This window comes from Thalia democratica, chromosome 8 (assembly GCF_965202585.1).
Source record: "Thalia democratica chromosome 8, ktThaDemo2.hap1.1, whole genome shotgun sequence".
In the NCBI taxonomy this organism is placed as follows: Eukaryota; Metazoa; Chordata; class Thaliacea; order Salpida; family Salpidae; genus Thalia; species Thalia democratica.
In genome coordinates this window covers 19690156-19712697 of record NC_139172.1, presented here as the reverse complement: position 1 = coordinate 19712697, position 22542 = coordinate 19690156, and the positions used below count along the sequence as shown (strand labels likewise).

Sequence of the window (22542 nt, the reverse complement as noted above, 5' to 3'; positions counted from 1 at the left end):
TTATACAATTTAGTTAAAGTAAAAAGATATGTTACTAAATTGAAATAAAATTCACTTTAAGATTTTTTTTGAAGAAAATATAAATGTAAGTTTATATAACAATTAAAGTTTTAAATATTATTTATCCTGAAATTTAGGCATTTTAGTTTAGTTTACGTTTCTTAGTTAAACTTTTGTACATACTGCTATACTTTAGTACCATAATATTAAAAATAATAATTTACAAACTATTTTTACTTAAATTTTAACTAAAGTTTATGGTTTGATTGTTCTTAAAGTAAGTTTAAAATCAAAAAAACTACTGCTCGATTTTACCTAATGAATTAATAACTACTATGTTTAAGAATTTAGTTTATTATAACGTTATGATAACTATATTTTTTGTGTGTACTCAAACCAAAAAAAAATTATTGCACTAATTAAGTAGTTAATTTTTATTAAATGTGTATTTTATCATTTTAAAATGTTTGATAAAACTTTGTTAGTATGTATATTCAGAACATTACGTTACGAAAAAAGTAAGATTGTTTTGTTACGTGTGTAATATGTCTTATTTACTTAACATGTTAAATTATAAAAACTTGCACTTTTAAATAAATTAACAAAACTGTCTTTTAAAATCTAAAAGAATGATTGTTTTAACTATTTCGTTAAGCAACAAAATTACAGATTCGTTGTTTTTTTCAAATACTTTTTTAATTAATAAAATTAGAAATAATTATGATAATAAATTTAAGAAGTACTATTTAAGTTTGTTATTATTATATATTCCAGTGAACTTGTTTTGCTAGGATTTTTATTAGCAAACGAATAGCTTTTATTTTTGAACATTAAAAATTAAAAATATTGTTCAACATTTTAATTTTTTGACATAGTTTAACTTTTATGTACAACTTTTAAACCTATTGTTTTTTTTTATAATTCAAAAAGTACTTTTTAATTTTTTTAAGAATTTTCAGATAATTTTAAATAACAAAAAACTTTACCTTTTCATAAACAAATAAAAAACGAACCTAAACAGTTTTTTTTTGTTGAGTAAAACAAACAAAAAAGTTACAACCTGTTTAAAAATATACTCTAAGATAAGTGATGAGTTTTAAGTGTAAATACTTTTTTTCAACATTAAGTTATTTTTCCGTCTTTAAATCTTTTTTTTGTTTTTATAGCATGCTAAATGTTTTCTATTAACATATAAGATAAAAAAACATTTTTAATTGTAAATAAAAACAGTTAAATGTTAATTTGATTTTTTTTTACCTATTATTACTATGCACTTATGCTACCTTGTGTAAACAGTAAGCAATGCTTTTTAAACTTCGAGTCAGATCAGAGTCTTTGACTTGACCAGACATTTTCTCTTTTTTTTTAAAGTAAAGTAGATATTAATTAAATCCAACTAAAATTAAATGCTTTATAATTTCTTATTTTTATTATATATAGTTGATATATGTACTAATAAAAAAGTATATAAGTATAAGTACTAATATATACAAATTAAACTAACCGATGTGTTTACAACCGCTAGATACAAGCCAATCTCTTTTGACAAGTATGTCGCTGCTGTGACTATGAATAACTTTTAAATTTAGTTTGTTTACAGGATTTAGTTTTCACATGTTGTTTAGATGTATTAACAAACCATTAGTGTTGTAGTTCTAATTTAATTAATTGGTTCACTTCACAACTAAACAAGCTAAATATAATATTTGTAAATATTTCCTAGAAAATTTTACTTTATCAAGTAACATTTTTATTTTTCCATACAATGTGTTCATAAAAGCAGACTAAATCTCCACAACAACTCTTGTAGATAAAATGTTGTATCATACTGCAAATTCATGTAAGTCTGCCTAGATTAGATTTAAATGTTTATTTGATGTATAACTTTAACATAGGTTGTGTATAGAACATTTGAAATTTATTCATCCAGTTGTTTTTATTTTTATATAGTTGTTAAAAAGTATAACATAACATTAATTTGCGTCTAGTATTCAATACTCTTCAAGACATAAGTTAATAGTTTTAAGTTTAGAATAAAGGTCTGTTTAGTATACATTTTGTTAACTTTTCTGGAACAGTGATCCAAAGCAAAATTCTTATGTTCTATTGTGATGTCACAATAATGAAAGAATCGAGTTTATTTTTGTTTATACCTGTACTGACGTTGTGCAGAGGATGTAAACAAATTTTCATGAAAAATAAACAAGTAATTTTACTGGAAATGTGTTCCAATTTTTTTTTAAACTTTCCACTGTTAGTTAAAACCACTGTGAGTAGTTTTATATCAAGATAATTACTACACTAGAAGTTTTTTCTCCAAAACAATCTATTGACCAAAGTTGTGAGCGTTCACGTTTTTTAGAAATGATACTTGTATATTTATGTAACATGCAGTTCAATTTTGTGTGTTTGTATTTATACTGTGTTTTGTTCCAGATTGATTTTTGTTAAGAAATTATTAAATTAAGTAATATCAAGGTATTTTCCAATAGCTTCTAAAGTTTTAGGTTTATAAAAACAAAAAAATTCTCTCAAAAACTTTGGTCCAAGAACTTGGTGTAAAAAAAACTACTTTTAGTTATCGAGTCATACACTTTGTATGCAGTTTGATGTCTTTTCCAGGACTGTATTAGTACTATATTTACGCAACAAAATAATCTTTTTCCAACAAGATGGCTATAATCAGGGTTCCTACTTACCTGGATAATTGAAATTTTACAAATATAAGCTTAGTTTTCATGACTATATTGTTTTTCCTAGTACTGGATCATTTTTTATCAATATTTACATTTGATTATGATATGTATACTACTTTTTAATAATTAATGCTAGGAGTTTGAGACCCAAACAATTATATTTCTAAATAAATTTAAAGAAGTATTGTGCAAAGTGTGTGTTACTATAGAATTTATTATTTATAGTAAAAAGTTTTTTTTTAATTGACTTACAAATTTTAAAAAATATAAGGAAAGAACTTTAAAATTTAAACACAAACAAACAGTTGTTTCATCTTTTTATTTATTTATTAGTTTGAACTGCTGATATTAAACTAACTAGAAATAAGATTTCAAAGGCCTATAAATTATGACCTATTTTATTAATATCCTAAAAAGCTGCATCTAGTTTTAGCTTAATTATGTTAATAGCAAATTATTTTCGTTGCTGTTTTTTAGATACTATAAACAATATAAACTGTTTGCAAAATTTTAATTTTATAAAAGAAATGTAATAAACATCTCAATTTACTTTTTTTAAGATTATTTCATAAGGTATAAAATGACATGAAATACTCAAATATTGTAGGTTGTATTATTAAAGTTATTTATTATTATTTTGTGATTGACAAAAAGTATATAAACAAACATTTGAGCTAAATAAAGTGTAAATACATATTCCACTTTTTAAATGATGTATTATAGGTTTAATTTATGTTAAATACTTTAAAAAAGCTTAAAAGTAGTTACATATAGCTAAGGTTCTTTCTTTATCAAAAAAAAGTATAAAATAATAGTTTAGATGTCTGATTTTTACCAAAAAATATTTAGTGGTTTAGATATAGTAGTTTTATGAACGCATAAAAACAGACAAATCAAAGGTTTTCAATTTCCATTTGTTAAAAAATAGTAACAAAATTTTCTAGAAACAAAATAGTTTGATAATTAAATTTTTTGTAATTACTATTAAAGATAGTTCTATTTAATTTTAATTCAATTTAAATCAAAATTTATTTACCACTTTAAAGAAAATTAAATATGTCATAAATATTGTCCTTTTTGTCTACAACAGGGATTGGTAAACTGCAGCCACTTGAAAAGTGAAATATGGTCTGCAAGCATGTAAATTTTTGAATCTTACACTCTATACATTGTGGTTTTAAATTAAGAGTAAATAATGGTCTGTGGTAAAATTTATGATAGAATTGAAATTCTCTTAGATATTCTTGAGGTTAAAAATGAAGAGTGAAAATAATTCACATGTATAAATGACAAGAGATTTAAAAATAAGGTTGTATCTATAACTGTAACTAGGTCTAAAGAGATTTTTATTCTCAAAATTTGGCTTGCAACTACCAAGTGCCTGCTGACCTCTGGTCTACAATATAAAATTGAAAAAGTTATTACTTTTCAATTATTATTAAGATAAATTTACTTTTCTATAGTGTTTAAGTGTTCAATATTTTTTTTAATAGTGAGTATTAATTATTTTGTTCAAAGCTATCTATTTTTAAACTATAAATGTTTATTTGGTTTCTTTAAATTAAAAGTATCATATTATGTTTTTTTTTGTTAATTTTGCTTTACTTTAGAAATTGGTTACTTACATTGTATATAATTCTTATTCATACTTTTCTTAATTTATTTTCTAATAAAACAGCAAAACTTTAACATTTTTTAACAATTTGACAATTAGTTTTCTAAGCTTAAATATGGCACATCTTCTGGGAAGTGAAATATGTATAGAAAGTTTGATAAAAGATATTACTGATATTCAAAATACTGTTTCTGAAATATCTTCAAAGACAGGAAAGGTATACTATATACATTTTTTATTAACAATTTTTTAAAATCTATAGTTTACTAGTTTAACAAAATTGTTTCAATAAACTAGAAAATAAGTATTTAACTTATTATTTTATCTAGTTTGACATATGCTTTATAAAAAAACTCTTTCTCGTAGTTATAAAACTAAACAACTGATGTAGTATAAAACACTGTCTTTGGTGAAGAAAAAGAGGTTGTAACCTTAGTTTTAATAGATTTAAGGTAGTTAGTTTTCTATGATGATACAGACATTTCAAATTAATTTTATTTTTAGGTAAATTTTTATTCATGGAAATATCCAAATCAATACTCAATAGACATCGATGCAATATCAATAATAGAAATGTGTCAGTTTGATGATGAAAGCAATGAAAGTAACCAAGTTTCTCATGTTCAATTATATGATTTGCTAATAGACAGGTTTTTCGAATGCCTTACATTTCTTACTTACAATTTGATTTTCCCTTAGTGCTCATTAATAATTTATTAATTAAAAACATTCTTTGTTAAACACCCTATGCTGGTTAATTTCTATATTGATGTATAAAACCTTTGTAAAAATATTTTGTTTAATTGTCATACATCTTATTAATTTCAAATTAATTTGTTAAAAATAAGTTACTAGAATAAATACTCAATTATAAAAGTCTTTATTCCTAAAACAGACTTCAACTCTTAATTCAGTTGTTTTTCACATACAACGAAAAGTTATTATCAGAAGAAGACTGCATTAAAAAAGGTAGTACTTCTACAACTAACTCTATGTCAATTGGACTTTCATGCAAGCGTTGCTGGTCAAGAGTTTCACAAGTTTCTTTAAATCTTCAGCAAATGTCTATAATGGTAAAAACTAGTAAATGTGGAAATAAGATCAAAATCCTTTTTTTATTAACTTTAGTGTATTTCTAAGCTTAAACTAGTTCAATATGTTACTAACAAAGTTGTTTATACTATTTATCTTTATGCTTTAAATTTATTATTACTAGTATATTTATTTAAGTAGATAAAATACTGTAGGTTGTATTTTTTATCAATTTAGAATATAAGTGATAACACTTTTGCAAAAAAAAAAAGTATAGTAGGGGAAACTTTGTCTTAGTTTGCAGATTTTTAAACAAGTTACCAATTAATTTTTACTGATTTTTAGAATTTGAAATTGTTTTAGGATATATCAGATCTAAATAGATAAGTTAAATAAGTATGTTATAGAAATGATGACAAAGTTTTTTTTGTTAATTTCCTGTTTTCAAGTTTTCAAACTTTCATGACTTTATCTTTATTAGATACAAAGTCGTATTATAGAAATTCTTTTGTCTATAGTAGTATTTTTTTATAAGCTACATTATTAGTTTGTTATTTTTCTCATAAAAAATGCTAGAATACAAAAGACTTAAAGTATGCAAAAAATAATTCTTTAAAATTTTATACTATTAAGATATAAAAGCTAAGAAAAAATTTGCAATGAAAAGTTGCCCACCCTTATTATAGGTTTTACTTAAAGACTTAATTTAAAATAAGGGTAAATATTAATTGAAAAAAAATTAACACCCTCCTATTGCCTTAAATTTACTAAGAATGGTTTACACATGCTTTAAATGTTATTTACAGTTTTTTTTATAAAAGTTTTTAAGTGTAGCTGTATATTTTGTGTGTATTTAACTTTAATGTGTAATGTAAATAAATATATATACTCAAGTCATTAATATGTTTACAAATTCTTAGTATGAAAAAACTAGAGATGAAAATGAAAACTTGAAGATGTTTCAAATTAAACAGTGCAAACCAAATTCTAACAATAAAAGTGAAAACTGTTTCCATGAAGAAGAAGAAAATTTAGAAAGTTTGTTTAATTAACCAGCATTTTTATTTTGATACTATTGTAACCTTAAAGAAAACCAGTGTATTTTTCAGGCCAAGATATTTCTATACAAACTTTAGAAACTAGTTATGAAGATTGTCAGTTTTGTACAAGTAATCAAAGTTGCCTTTATCAAGTTTCTAAGTAAGCTACTACTAAGTTTAGTATTATGGTAAAAGTACTATATAAAAGTAAATTTTCTCCCGTTTTAATTTAAGCTTTTAATAATTATTTTTATATCTACATTTTTACAATTTTTGTTCCATTGTATTTTCAAAACAAAAAGATTTAAAAATGAATTACATAAAGATGGCAAATGTAATAAGTTGTTAAATTCTTTAAATGTATAGAGTAAAATGTAATTAATTTTACTACCTATTTATGCAAAACAAATGTGTTTAAAAAATAAACTCTTAATTGCAGTTTAACATTGACACACTAATTCACAAAAAAATAGTAATTGTTGTTTCAAGCTAGATATTTAATAGTAATTTTATATAATTAATAATATTTAAAATTTTAATAAAAATTTTAATAAAAATTTTACACATCTATGAAACTACTACTTTTTTAAAGTTGAATATATTTTGATAACTTTAAAATGAAACATCAAATCAAAAGTAGCTAAAGGTTTTTATTAAACTAGGGTTGATAATCTTTTATAAGTAATGGGCCATTTAATGTACTTAAGTAATCAAAGACCAGAATTGAAGAAAAATGATTTTTTATGGCTACTGTTACTTTGAAAACTGGGTATTTTGAACAAAAATCACTAAAAAAACCTGGAATTTCAAACAATTTTTACATGTTAAGTAGTAAAATTTTAATATGACACAAAAATACTACCTTAATTTTAAAAGAAATTTGTCGTTATCAAAGAAATAACTTATTAAAAAAGAAATTTTAATAGATTTAAAGTACTTTTTAGTGTTGTTTTACTACTTAGCACAATGTTAACTTTAAACTTAGCTTTAAACTAAAAATAGGCCCAAATAACGTTTTATTAACCAAAAACACGGTAGAGTTTTAGAAAACCTATAAGAAATTTCTCAAAAAAATTTGACAATAATTTTTTGATGTCTTTAGAAATAGAAATCAACGCATAAATAACTATTTAAAAACTACTTTAAAGTCAAAGTATTTTATTGCATTTTTCATAGTTTAAAGTAGTTACTTTAAAGAATTGTTAAATTAAAAATAAAATCATTAAATTACTTTTTTTTTTAACAAAACAAATAAGGTAATTTTTCTATTTATTTTTATCAACATTCTAGTACACTTAAAAAAAATCCGGGTAGGTGGACAAATAAACGTATATATTTTTTAAATTCTTAGGTTTAGTAGTTTAAAAAAACACTAACAAAACTACTTGGAATTTTTATAATAAGAAGCATTCTAGAAAGAAATAGTCACAATTTTTCCACAATATAGAATCTAATCTAAATGTTTTTATTAAATAGTTTTAGTATAAAGAACTTTTTTATATTTAAAACTTTATATTTAGTATCTACTAAACATCTACAAGCTGTTTAAGAAGCTAAATAAATTAAAATATAAGTTTGATTTGCCTTATATATATTTTTTTTTAAACAAAGATATTTATAATTTAAAAAATGCATACAGCAAAATCATTTTATAAGAGGTAATACTTAAAGTCAAATAACTTTTATTTTGTCAGATATTTTTTTTCTAGTTTTGAAGAGTTAACAAATATAACCTTAGATTAGATTAAAATAAAATATTTGTAAAGGTTTACAAATGTTGTTTTTTTTTACTCCTAATTTCCAATTAAATGCAATTTGGGCCCACTGTGTTTTATTCATATATTTACAAAAATTTAAGATCAATAGTTTTGTTGTGCAAAAGTCTCAATCTTCCAACTTCATTAGAAAACTATACTGATAGAACTGCTGGTGAAACTATGTCAAATTCAGAAGTTACTAGGTAAGTATTTAATTTTTTTTAATGTTGGAAATTTCATCAGCTTTAGTTATTTTATTTATTAACACTATTTGTTTTAGAATTTTTACTATAAAATGTTCTTATTTAATAAGAAATAATAATAAAAGTTTATTTTAAGTCTTGTTAAACTGTTGAAAATAAATATGTTTTAGATGGAAAAATCTGCAAGTTAAAGACTTATCACGTTTAGAGAGACATATTAAAAAACTTATGAATGAACTAAATCCACTCAAAAACGAGCTAAAAAAATTTAAAAATGAATTAAATGAAAGTGAAAAACTGAAGGTTCAATTAACTGAAAAACATAACTTAGAAATTAGTCACCAGGCTAGAGATTTATTGCAAGAAAAAAGCTTATTAAAAAAGGTAAGAAATTTTTTTAAAATTTTTACTGAATTTCCATAACTAAAGTTTGTTTGTGATTTTATTTATTTAAAAGTTATGTAGTAATACAGTGCATCCTTGATAATCCGGTCATTTTGGGAAAATATTTTCGTAATTATGGCTGGATAAGAACAAAATATCGTTTTTCTTTAAATAATCTAACTATTCCTTAATTTTCAATACATATCATAAAATGAACTCTAAATTTTTTTTAAATTTAATTTGTTTCAATTTTTTTCAACGGACCAAAAAATTTGACAAACAAATAGTAAATTAAACTAAACTTTAATAAAGTCTAAAATCAATTCAACAAAAACAAATCACACCATAAAAAGTTTTGTTTTATGTTGGTTTTAGTTTTTAAAATGATAGCATTGGTTTTAACTGAATTACTTAAGTTTACTTCTCAACTGAAACCGGCCGGATTAGCGAGTGTCAGATAAGCGAAAATTCACTGTAACTACGCACTGTAACTGTGATTACAATTGTAATTTTTAGGTTCAAAAACTTCTATTTCTATAATACTTAAACTACAAACTAAGAAACTTTTTATGGTAGGTAATGAATATTTTTAATACTGATAAGTTCTTAATTTTTCATGTGAAACATAATTTGTCTATCCCTATAATTTTCAAACAAAACTAAAGGATTAACTTAAGCGCATAGGAGGGTCCAACATTTTTTTTCACTAAAAATAACATTGGATTTATATGAAAGCTTAAAATGCAAACTACAAGCTAGTGTTTATAGAATAAAAAAAAAACCTTATTTAACTTTTGAGATATTGTAATTTTTATAAAAAGTTTCCGATACAAACGTATAGACTATAAATTTCTTGGGGTCAATTTTCTAGGAAATTTAAAAATCACTAAAAATTTATCTTATCTTTAATTTTTTGAGCTAGAGACGTCAAACCTTCATGAAATGTTTCTTTTTTAACTTATAAGACTTTAAATGGTGTGATTTAGAAAAAAAAAAATAAGATAAAAAACCAAAAACAAATGTTTTTTTTTTAATGAAAATTTTATTTTTCAAAATTTTAAAAATTCCTAAATTTAATCTTTTTGGAATTTAATAATAGACTTTCTGTGAAAGTTTGAAGAAGATTGCTTAAAAAATGAAGGAGGAGATAGATTTTTAGTGAAATGGTCTTTTTATGGGTTTTTAGTTTGCCCCGTCTATTAGGAACCTATTGAGGTCACCAACCTTGAATCTAAATAATTACTTTAAATTTTTTCAAGCGTTTAAAAACGTCTGATAGCTCCGATAAAACTCTATAAAAGAAGATCGACTTGTAAAAGTCAAGGTGGACTCCCCTATGCCCTTAACCTTATATAAAAGTAGTATTAATCTTATCTGAGAATACTTTTTTTTGTTATAACTTTATTTATTTAAAATATTCTTGACAATAATTTAAAATTATTGTTAATTTATTTTATTTAGACTTTTAATTTGAAAACTTTAATCATTTAAAGTAACTTTTCGCTTTTCTATAAAATATTGTTTTAAGAAAAATTGATAGGTATTAAGTAAACATGTTTTATTGTGGTTATGCATTTATTTTGAACGTTAATTAGTTTTTACTTTATTGTAGCTTACTTTTTATTTGATAGACTAAAATTTAATAATATAACTTTAATATCAGTCATTATCAACAACTAATTGGTATATATATAAAACCTTTTTTTAAACTTATATATAAGTTTTTTCGTTATATTACTTTTATATCTCTCTTATAAATAATTAAAAAGTATTCAAAAGTATTGTACTCACTAATAAACACGTTTAGGAAGTAGAAAGTCTTCAGTTTGATTATGAAGTAGTTCTTAAAAACGAGAAAAAAGTTAAAAATCTTATGACAAATTTGGAAAATGAAATTACCATACTCAAAGAAGAAATTATATTGTTGAAACGGAAAAATTTCGAACTAGGTTTGTAAAAATTTATATATTTGAATTTATTGTATGTGTTTTATTTTTAGTTTTACCAAATTTTATACAGTTTTAAAAATATGGAACTACCTTATAAAACTTCTGTGTTCTCCTACATTTTCTAAGATGTTGTTATTTTATAGAAGTTTTTTAAAGTACTTTTGTAAACTCAGTAAAGAAATTTTAGTATGGAATATTTTTTTTTTAATTACTACTTCGCTGTTTAAATATATTGTAAGTAAGCTGATAAATTAGTTTATAACCTTGTAAGATTATTTGTATTAAAAGACTAAAAAACTTGATATCAATTGATTTTCTTTTTTTGCAGAGATTACTTTTATTAATCTAAAACTATAATTAAATTTCATTTAGTATTTCTATTGGTCATCAAGTTTCTTAACAATGTTTTTAAATTATCTGAAATTATTAATTAAATTTTCAATGTAGTTTACAATTTAAAATCTAATCATTTTATTAAGCTCTAATATTTTAGTTTGAATATGTTTTGTTTAACTAGTTTAGTAGTGAAATATTATGTTAGATAAAAGAGAGCCATACATTACTATTTAAGGTAGCTCCTATACAGATATATTTAAATTTAAATAGTAGTTTATCCATGAAATTAGGTTATATTAATCTAAATTAGATTTAACACATGCTCAACAAGCTATCTAATTTAAAGTTTACATTGAACTAAACGTTTTTTTATATCTTTTTTTAATTATTAATTATCAATATCATTTGGTGAATTTTGAGCTTAATGACAATAATTTTGAATAAACTCATTTCTGCTAGTTATTTAAAAATGAAAATTTTACATAAGATAATAAACTAAGAGGTTTATACACTATGTACAACAGAAAAAATTATGGAATTTGAAAGTTTAGGAAAACATTCATGCAATTTGTTATTTATTTTAATTATCAAGGAGTACCCTCAAATTTTAAACATTTTTATTTCAAGTCCTTAAAAATTATACCATACATTGTTGTTTATCTGAAAACATTTTCAGAAAATTTTATTACTGTAAAAAAAACTAGATACTAAGTTAAGATCATAGGTGGTGATTTTACTACATGGTTTTCAAAAGTTGGTATTGTTTTACAGACTGAATATTTTTACTATCGTTTTTTTATAGCTGAACAAAACTCTAAGTAGTTTTTGATATATCAAGGATTAAAGTTAATGTGCTCACAACATTTTGTATATAAGGTGAAAACTAAGTTGATGAAAAATAAACTTGTTCATTAAGGCCATATGGATGTCCCATCTTTTTTTATCGAGTTGATCTTAATTTGTAGAATGTTATCTTATTTATCAGATCCTTCTAAACACTTGAGAAGTTTAAAATATACTTTTGAAGTTAAAGGGATCAACGTCAGTTAGTTTTGAAGGTTTCTTTTGGAAAGCGCCATATTAAAACTCAAAAATAATATTTTATAAGAAAATAGACTTTTCTTGTTTTTTACCAATTTCCATCAAATTTTTAAATTTATTTGTTACAAATATTTTATTGTTAATATTTCTTTAAAAGTAATTTATTTTATAAAATATTACCCGTTTAAACTGTTCTTTTTATCATAAAAGTATTTATTTTCATTGTTTTTCATTGTCTCTAACCTTAAAAAAATTAATAGATTTCTGTACCATTTTTTAAATCTATAGAAAATTTACAATAAAATATTGTTGGTACATTCGTCAGTTGCGAAAATTTTTTCACAAAATTGATTATTTCTCAAAAATTTAAAATAAGCTTTATACTTTAACCTTTCATATAAGAGCTAATTACATTTTCTTTAAAAAAAAGTTTTAAAAACCCCACCATTCTTAAGGCTATTTAAATTTATTTTCTTCTACAATTGTAAACCAGTTTTTTCAACTTTATCCCATGAAAATTCTTTTTTATTTTCAGTCCGGAATTTTTAGTAACTTATAGAAAAAGCACCCTTATTTAAAGTACAAGGATTTTTTTGGGAGCTTATGTCACTATTTTCTAAAAGTCTTATCCTGAAAACAAGAAATCTTATCTCAAAATTATATTTTAAACCCAAGACATAGATGTCTGCTGTTATATACAAAATATATTACAAAAATTACTTTAGTTTAAAAGCTAAATAAAAACTTTATATTTTATTAAATTAAATTTTTAGATTGCCTTTTAGTTTTTATACAGTAGTCTATAACTACCTGACGCACTATTGCCTTAACAATTAACAAATTAATACACAAACTACTATGAAAAATAAACAAAAACAAGTTTTTGAGCCTTAATTATCTTTAGATTTTTGAAATTATTAATTAAATAAATTTATTTAGGCGAAATATAAATCTAATTAGTTTAAATTGTTATGATCAGCCATATTCTATAATGGAAATAGTACATACATTTTTAATGAAAAAACAGTACTAATATTTTCTAAAATATACAAAAGTATAAAGTTCCTGATGAAGTAAACTTAAAAAAAAAATCATCAAAAGCATAAATACAGAAAGCTTAAATTGAGGATTTGTTTATTAAAAAACAAAATCTTCAAAATTTACTTAGCTTTAATAAGGTAATAAGACATATTAAGGTATACCAATTGTAAAACAACCTCATGAATAAAGCTAATTTAAGGATACAGGTATGTAATGGAATTTTTTTACAAAATTAGCATTGCTTAATATATGAAAATTTTAAGTCTCAACTAAAAAATATGTTTTTATAGTAAATAAATTTTTTAATTAACTTTGCAGTTATAGACACTTCTGTTAGATTTTCCAATAAAAACTTATGGTCTTTTTTTTGTTCTTAATTTTTTACGAAATTGAAGATATAATTATTGTTTAAAAGTTTATCTTCGTCTTCTCATTTTTGCAATTGATCTTAATTTTCTATAAAGTTTCTTGCACTATAAGAAAAATTCTCATTGTATCAATTCAAAATATAAAACAAGAGTTTTATAACCAAAATAAATGTTTTTTCTTTTTATTTTTATTATGTTTTAGTCAAAATTATTTAAGTTTCTAAAGTACAATAGTTTATCAGACTGAAAAAGTCTTAAGAATGATTGATTAGAAACTAATGAAAAGATAGGTTTTTCTAAGTACTATTATAGGAAGGTTTTTGAACGTATTTATATACCCTTTGCAACTTAATATCAATATATTATTCATTTTGTTTTTTATATTTTATAACACAAAGCTTTTCAAAACTATACGAGTTTCATTCTCAAGTGATAAATTTTAAATTAAATTTGAAAAAAATTTTGTTAAGCGAACAGCTTTAAAAAATAAAATTAAATTATGACGTATAAATAAATTCAAATAAATACAAAAATTAGAGATTTAACAATTAAAACTCAAGGTATGTTTATTTATAGATTGTTAATAACTTTGTTTTTCCATTCAATGCTAATTGCGTATTTAAATTAGGTCGCTCTTCCTCAATCAATATTGATTCCAGGCTGTAGAGTTCGCTTTGCTGACATCGTTTTAAAACTTTAAAGTTTTGAACTATGTCAGAGTTTTGACAGGGTGTGCAATTAAAAATATGTTCAAATATTGCGCTGTTTTTATCTGTTCCGCAGTGGTCTGTAATTCGTCGGAATATTTGCTGTGATGTTTCTCCAATGTAAGAGATGCTCTGATCTGCAGAGCAGGTATATTTATAAATAACATTTGCGTCAAATACTTCCGAGCATTTACCTTTGTTGCTGAAGTAGTCAGAAACTTTTTTCCTCTAGTAGGCCGGTTTAATATTAATGTTGTGTTTTTGAAATATGGATGCTATTCGTTTTTGGAATCTTATTGAACAACTACCTACGTAAACTTTTGTGAAATAAGTAGTTTTCGGTTTCTGTTTTCTTTTCATTTTTTGTGTTAATATTTCATTTTGTTTAAATGTTGAATTGTCGATTTTGTGAGCTTCAAGAAATTTGTTGATTTTGGACTCTATAAGGTTTTTTGGATACTGATTCTTGAGCAATAAGTTTTTAATTTTTGTAAGTTCATCTTTAAAAGCGGTATAATTTGAGAATATATTTAGCGCTCTGTTTAGATAAAAGTTTATTAAACCGAGTTTCAAAGTTTTAGGACAAATACTAGTGTATTGCATTATTAGACCTGTGTATGTTGGTTTTATGTACACATTTGTGTGTAGTTGGTTTTATATTTGTTTTACTTCAGTGTCAAGAAACGGTAGTTTTCCGTCAACAAATCTTTCTAAAGTGAATTCTAAGTTTTGGTGTAGAGTATTCATTTCATGATAGAAGTTTGTTAGTTCAGTTTGATTTTGTGTGACTACGAATATATCATCTACATACCTTGTGTAGAATCGAGGTTTTGTTTTTGAATTTGTTTGTAATTGGTAATTTTCTTTTGATGCTACAAACCAATTGGCTAGGATGGGGGCTAATGGGCTGCCCATTGCAACGCCATCTATTTGTTTGTAGACTTTTTCACCATAAAGAAAAATATTTTGGGAGCATAACTGTAAAATTTTTCTTAATATATTTTTAGTAATCTAGTTTCTTTGAAAATTGATTTGATATTTGTATCATAAATTGTTGTTAATATGTCTTCAATTACTTTTTTGGCGGAACGCTATATAAATAGGTTTTTATATAATAGTATTTCTCCCTTTTTCAACTAGGCCCAAAAGAAAAGAAACAAAGCATTCAACTAAATACCAAATAAACTATAAAAAATTAAAGGGTTTTAATAGCAGGACACTATTTAGATTTTATATAATTGTGATCCAACAGAAGGTGGTAACGAAGAACTTGTAATGAGCAAAAATTTAAATGTAAAACATAAACAAGACATCCATAACAAAAGTGAAGAAATAGAAAATTTAAAGAATCAACTGAAGAAGGTAAATACAGAAAGTGTGAGAACACTGGACATGTTAAAGATAGAGAAGTTGAAGTCACAAAAGTTTCAAAAGCTTTATCAGGTAAATAAGTTTAGTTTAAATGCATATTTTTTACTTTAGCTTAGTAAGTGTTGATTCACCAAACCTAAAAACATACTTTAAGTTATTCTCCATTATGTAACCATTTAGTCTAAAGTGAGCTCGAGAAGTTAAATAACTTTACATATTTGATTAGTCACGTTTTTGAAGTTTTACTGAGTCAAGTATTATGTTGATTCACAAAATAATTAGGTAACTACCTAAAATTGCAGTTTACTTATAAGTGAAAAGTAACTTTAAACTTTTTCTAAAGTAAAGTACTGATATATCAGGCTTGCCAAAAAACCTGGAGTCCTGGAAAATACTAGAATTTGACAATAAAGGCAAAGAAAAACTGCAAAAACCTGGAATTTTGAACAAGTATTACTAAAAAACTTGGAAAAAACTGGAACTTCAAATATTTTTACATGCAAAGTTATAAAATTTCGATTAGACACAAAATATCTATATATTTATATTTATTCTTTCAAAAATTTATTTTACAAACTAAGTTTCGGTCAAAGACCTCTTCAGTGCTTAAATAAATCTAAAAAAAGATATGTGACAGTCATGGAAAATAGCAATTGAACAATTAAATTAAGATAAAAACAAAATATTACTGAAAATTTTTACTTAAGAAACTAAACAAATCAAATTTTAATATTAAGACTGAGTTTTAGTGGAAGTTTAAATTTTTAGCTAAGTTTTAAAATCAACATAACAATATTACTAACAATAATCAAAGCTGTATGTAGCTTTCTTTTTTCTTCTAGATAATTTACAGATTAAACATTGCTTAAGTAAAAGAGTAATTAATGAAATGAGCTTAAAATTTAATTGAAACTGGTGTAATTATAATTACGTCACAATTAAAATAAGCTACACCAGTTTCAATTAAATTTTAAGCTCATTTCATTAATTACTCTTTTACTTAAGCAATGTTTAATCTGTAAATTATCTAGAAGAAAAAAGAAAGCTACATACAGCTTTGATTATTGTTAGTAATATTGTTATGTTGATTTTAAAACTTAGCTAAAAATTTAAACTTCCACTAAAACTCAGTCTTAATATTAAAATTTGATTTGTTTAGTTTCTTAAGTAAAAATTTTCAGTAATATTTTGTTTTTATCTTAGTTTAATTGTTCAATTGCTATTTTCCATGACTGTCACATATCTTTTTTTAGATTTATTTAAGCACTGAAGAGGTCTTTGACCGAAACTTAGTTTGTAAAATAAATTTTTGAAAGAATAAATATATTACTTCTCCTCCAGCAGTTGAGATCTCTCTATTTGTTTTCTTAAAACCAAAACATATTATACAAAATATCTATCATAAAGATGAAGTTTTTTGTATCATTTAAAATTTTATCTATTAAAAAAAACTTTTAAAGTAGCTATACAGTATCTTATACATGTGGGTAGGAGTCAAATATGCACAAATGGATACTTTTGCACAATGAAACTTTTGCACGAAGACGCTTTTGCACAAAATATCACTGTTGAACAAAGGGACATTATTGCACGAAGACACTTTGCACAAGGGGGGTCACTTTTGCACAAAGAAACTTTTGCATGGGTTAGAAAAATAATTAAATTAATTTTTTTTTGTTAATTTTATTTTTTTATTAGTTTAATTTTTTTATTAAAATATCTTTACTATCACTGTTACCCCTAACCCTTACCCTCGGTTGGTAACTTTTTTCTTTTTTTTAATAGTTATTTTTCATTTGTATTTTTACTATCACTGTTACCCCTAACCCTTACCCTCGATTAGTAACTTATTTTTTTCTCGTTTTTTTTAAGTTTTTTAATTTTTTACTCTAATGCAAAAGTTACCCTCCGTGCAAAAGTGTCTTCGTGCAAAAATTTCCCTTCGTGCAAAAGTGTCCCTTCGTGAAAAAGTGTCTTCGTGCATATTTGACCTATTTCCTATAAATGTTGTTATACCATTTAATACAATTTTTTACCTTAAATTTACCTTTATACAAAAAACTTGTTTTTTAAAATACGTGGAAGAAATACTGAAAGCCTAGAAAAACTTTTAAAAATCCTCTGGCGACCCTGATATGTATAAAAGTAAATAGTTTTCATTATTTATAAAGTAAACTTCTTATCACTTAATACGTTATAGACGTTTTTGTTTTTTTCAATTAGTCCATATTTTTATTATAAGCGCTCAATAGATATATTTGTATAAACATTTTTTTCTATAAATTTTTTGACAATATTTTTGTATTATTGACATCAAAAATCTTAAAGGTAAGAAAATTTCTAATTTATAAGTAGTTTTTTAAATAAAATAGTTTAAAAAATAAAGTTAGTAGTTGAATAGAAACTAAACTAATGTAGTATAAATTTAAATTATTTATTTATACTGTAAATCTACAACTGATAAAATATTATTAAAATATTATCACTTCAATTTCTTTTAATATAAAAATTGTCCTATAAATAATTTAAAACAACTAATCTAAGCAGCATACAGAAGTAATGTAATTTTCAGTTAACACAAGATAAGCAAAATGTTTTATTGGAAAAGTTTAAAAATTCTAACGAGGAAATCCAGCAATTAGAAAACCAAGTAGAAAAGTTTCAAGATAAAAATTACGAATTGGAAAAGCGAATTGAAACTATTACCCATGATCATGAAGAAAAACTAAGTAATATCAAAGTTAGACTTTTTAATTATTGTTTTTTGTAATTAAATATCTTAGTTTTTGTTTAAGTGTGTCAGTTGCTCTCGGGTTTTTATAAAGTTTGGATCAATACAGGAAAATTTGAATATCTTTAAAAGTTGCTCTCAAAGCAAATTTTATTGAAAATTCTTATACATTTTATAATTGTTTTTATAAGTTTGAAATATTTTGAACTTCAAATATATTTTTTGTAAAAGATAAAAGTAAGGATTTATTTTTCCTTGAAAAATGATAAATAATCTATTGAAAATCGAAAAATTTGTGCACAAGAAAAATTTCATACTTAAAAGATAAAACCATTATAGTAATAACTTTAAGTTTATTTTAACTTAACATGTTTTTGTTGTTAGAGACCCTTTTTGATAAGTTTTTGCGTATTTTTAGATATTTTGTTATAAATAAGTTTTAAACCAAACTCACTTATTGCAACAAATTTTCTAAAAGGTAAACTAAGTTAGGTAAATTTATAAATTATGAGTAGTTTTAAAAAGACTTTTTGATTTAATACTAAATTTAAAATTCGTTCATATATTTTCAACTTTAATTAAGATAAGCGAATGCTTTAGTACAAAATAGCTCACACAATATTTTATGACTAATTTAGTAATTTTGTTTATATTTTTTGTTAATTTTAAAGTAGTTATTATCTATAGAAAATATTTGTAATGAGTATATTACGATATAAGGTTTAAATAAGAATAAGACAAAAAACATTTTTATACTTTTTTAAGATCACTTACAAACTTTTTTGTCGCAGAACTTTAGAAATGTAAAATCGATATGCCCCTCAAAGAGTTTAAAACAATTTTTTAAGTTTCAAAATAATTTCAAAACAATATTTTTATATGATTGATTTTGATTAGAAAGAACTCAGCACCCACAGAAATATTGTTCACAACTCGGATAAAGCATCTGATTTGCAAAGGCAGTTGGAAGAATCGTTGGAGCGTGAAAGAATGATGGCTTGTTTTCCGGATATGACGTCAAAAGTCCCTCCACCTCAAGGTATAGTTGAAAGATAAAAATTTGTTGCTTGTCTATCTACTATGAATATTCATTTGTTATGTTTTTTTTTTACTCGCAACCTTTGAAAAATTAAAAAATTAAAAGGGTGAAAGATTGTTTATTTGTATAAGACTATCTGTAGTTCTTCTAATTTATATTAGCTTGCTTTGTTTGAAATATATTTATTTGCGTATTATAGTTATTACTAAATTGTAGAAACCGGTGATATTGTTACGGATATGAAAAGCCAAATAAAATCAAATGAGTTCCGAATCTCAAATATAAGACTACAAAATGAAAACTTGTTATCAATTCTCAGCAAGATAGAAGCAAAACAGAAACATAAAGAACATATGTTTGACTTGGTTTGTGTGAAAAAATTTATTAAATTTAATTATTAATATGTTTTTTATCATCTTTAATTAAGAAATTTCTTTGAAAATTAGGCTAAAATTTTATCTTAAGTAGCAAAGGAAATAAAGCTAATCTAATCTAATGATATAAAAAAGTTAACAATCTAACTCAAATAGCTTTAAGTTAAAGTACATTTATAAAAACAAATTCTAAACTGTAATATCTTTGTTTTTTCAAGCAAATAGTTGTTATTTTTATGCGTTAAGATTTTTAATTATGATAATAATACACTACAATGTTTTATCTTAATTTAATGTTTTTATTGACAGAAAGCAGAGAGTCCAATCAATGATATGGATAACAGTTTTGATGATGCTTCATTATCTAGGTTATTTATTTTTTATACTTTTTACATATACTTTTTTTTAATTAATGTAAAACTTTGACTTTTGATATTAAAGTTTGCTTTTAGATATAAATAGTGCAGCTAAGAAATTTTATGGTAACTTGTTTTGTGAAAATAGTACATATAGATTGTTTCCTAGTTTTTAGTTTTAAGAATTTGTTAAAGATGAATAATAGTAAACGTTTAAAGATATAGTAGGAAGTTAATAACCTTGCTTTTAACCGATGAATTTCTATTTTATTTTTGTTAGTTGATGAAGAGAAAAACAATTGCAAAAAATACTAGTGATTTGTTTATAGTTTGCCATTAATCGTTATTTATTAATTTAGATACTCAATTAAAAATTAGTATAGTAACTAGGTTATATATTTAAGTCTGCTCTTTTTCAGTTTTGTATTTTATTTTTTTTACATGCTGTTAATAACTTTTTTTTTAAATCTCTTACTTTTATTTTTTTTACAATTAATCTTGATTTATGAAAAAAAAAACTATACAAACTCACTTTTTTATATCTTATTTAACATTATGAAAACAATAGATGCTATATTTCAGTTGTATATAAAAATATTAAAGTTTTACTATCTGTTTAAAAATGTATATATTTTTTACTTTGTAAAGTTTATGTCTTTTACCATAATAGTTGTGCAGAGAAGGCATTTATTAAATTTAAATTATGAGATACTCTGTTCAAAACAACTAAAACTTTATAATCCTTTAAACAAATTAAATAAAAAAAAAATGTTTTTGGTTTAGGTTGAATATAATTTGAATTGGTTATAAAGGGTTTATTATTATTTTTTAATTGTTTAATATAATTAAGCTCTTAGAAAACGCAAGCTTAACCTTTAATAGAAGTAAATCTAGAGTGATAGTGTTTTGCAATAACTAGTTATTCTTTATTTGATCGGACTTAAAGATTAAAATAAAACCAAAGTGTTTTATTTTAACTTCTTACATTTTAACATATTTTGTTATGGATATAAAATTTTTACGACAAAATTGTAAAATTGATGTTAGGTTTTTTTTTGAAATTTTTTCTTGAACTTCTTAAGACTTATTATCTGTAAAAAAAACATACCAAAGTTTGATGTTAAATTCAAAAAGACTTTTTTTTTCAAATGTAAATCAGTATCTTTCATACAAATACCTTTTTACTTTTTAAAACAATAGTGTATTATAACGAACATTTTGTTTATAGTTTCCGGTCGGTTGTTACAAACGATGAAAACAATACGTCACAGCTAATAGTGACGCCAACACCTAGCATAATGACGTCAGCAAGAAGGAGGGGAAGAGGATCTGAAGTGCTGATTGATGATAAACTGACGAAACAAGTTGGTACATTGTGGTTTTCTTCTTAAAAGTTTTTTGAGCTTTTTATAAAACAAAACTTACACTGAGTTATTGAAACAGATAAGTATTGTAAAGAGTCAACAGTTTTCGTTTAATTTTTAAATAACATCAGTCATGTAATCTGCAGTTGGCCTCCAGCAACCGAAAGTCGTTCACCATCGGCTCTGGAAAGAGAAGGCCTCCGAGCTCAACTCCCTCAGTTACGTCACAAAGCGATAGAAAACCGTGGATGTGATTTTTTAATTATTTATTAAAAACAACTGTGATTTTGCTTTTTCATAAAACAATGAGCTGTGACCATCCAGTGATCATAAAATAAGTTCTAATATCTATCATTTTTACAGTTTTCTAAGATTTGTTGATTTTTAAAAGAAATGTTACACAAGAAATTCAAAATCTATGCACAATACAATTTATACTTAATTAGTTTATCTTTATACGGGTTTATCAGTAAAAGAAATATTCTGTATTTAAGTAGTATCACTTTTTTATATAATTACTGATTATCATCACCATATTGCTAATTTTTATTTCCTAGTCTAGCACTTTAAACTTAAACTTTCATTAAATTTTTAAAATTTTTATATTTAAAAATTAAATTCACTGTGATTTTAATGTTAGACTTGGTAAATGAAATACTACTTTGCTAAATACTTTTTTAACTCTGCTAATAAGTATTTTAAATGAAATTTCAAATCAATCTCAATATTTACTTTTCTTACTGTGCTTTTCTGTAAAAGCAAGTTTTCTGCTATTTTAGATGTCAATAATTGAAAAAACTATAAATAAAGCTCAGAAGTATTTATTTATATACTACTAAGTATACGCGATCTTAGATCAAAGTACTTTAAAGTGTTGTTTACAGTTTTAAATATTTATTATTCTATTTAGTTGAGTACAAAATGTATACAACTTTTGGGAACGGGTCTAATATGCATGTAGCAGTTTTGCTCGAAGGGTCATTTTGCACGAGAGTAAAAAAATAAATAACATATAAAAAAAAAAAGATTGTTAATAAAAAGAAAATTACCGATCGAGGGTTAGGGATAACAGTGATAGTAAAAGAAAATAACTAGAAAAAAAGAAAAACTAAACTTATAAAAAATAAAAAAAGCTATC

At 23.5% G+C, this 22542-nt stretch overlaps 1 protein-coding gene across 1 annotated transcript; it reads left to right on the top strand.

Annotated features, from left to right (window-relative positions):
* Positions 1-4381: 4381 nt before the first annotated feature.
* Positions 4382-21928, top strand: LOC145842539 (coiled-coil domain-containing protein 157-like). Its single transcript, XM_082949999.1, has 15 exons — positions 4382-4528; positions 4816-4961; positions 5207-5384; positions 6264-6381; positions 6453-6543; positions 8242-8343; positions 8514-8727; positions 10535-10676; positions 15422-15612; positions 18113-18280; positions 19169-19310; positions 19527-19675; positions 19994-20052; positions 21269-21404; positions 21551-21928. Exons 1-15 carry the CDS (start codon positions 4427-4429, stop codon positions 21656-21658), a joined length of 2046 nt encoding a protein of 681 aa, XP_082806125.1. The 5' UTR covers positions 4382-4426; the 3' UTR covers positions 21659-21928.
* The last annotated feature ends 614 nt before the right edge of the window (positions 21929-22542 follow it).

Excerpts from the sequence above, each read along its gene's own strand:
- LOC145842539 (XM_082949999.1), top strand. The coding sequence starts at position 4,427 with ATGGCACATCTTCTGGGAAGTGAAATATGTATAGAAAGTTTGATAAAA. Across the intron at positions 6,544-8,241 it reads TGCCTTTATCAAGTTTCTAA|ATCAATAGTTTTGTTGTGCA; the intron begins GTAAGCTACTAC and ends CAAAAATTTAAG. Across the intron at positions 19,311-19,526 it reads AAAAGTCCCTCCACCTCAAG|AAACCGGTGATATTGTTACG; the intron begins GTATAGTTGAAA and ends ACTAAATTGTAG.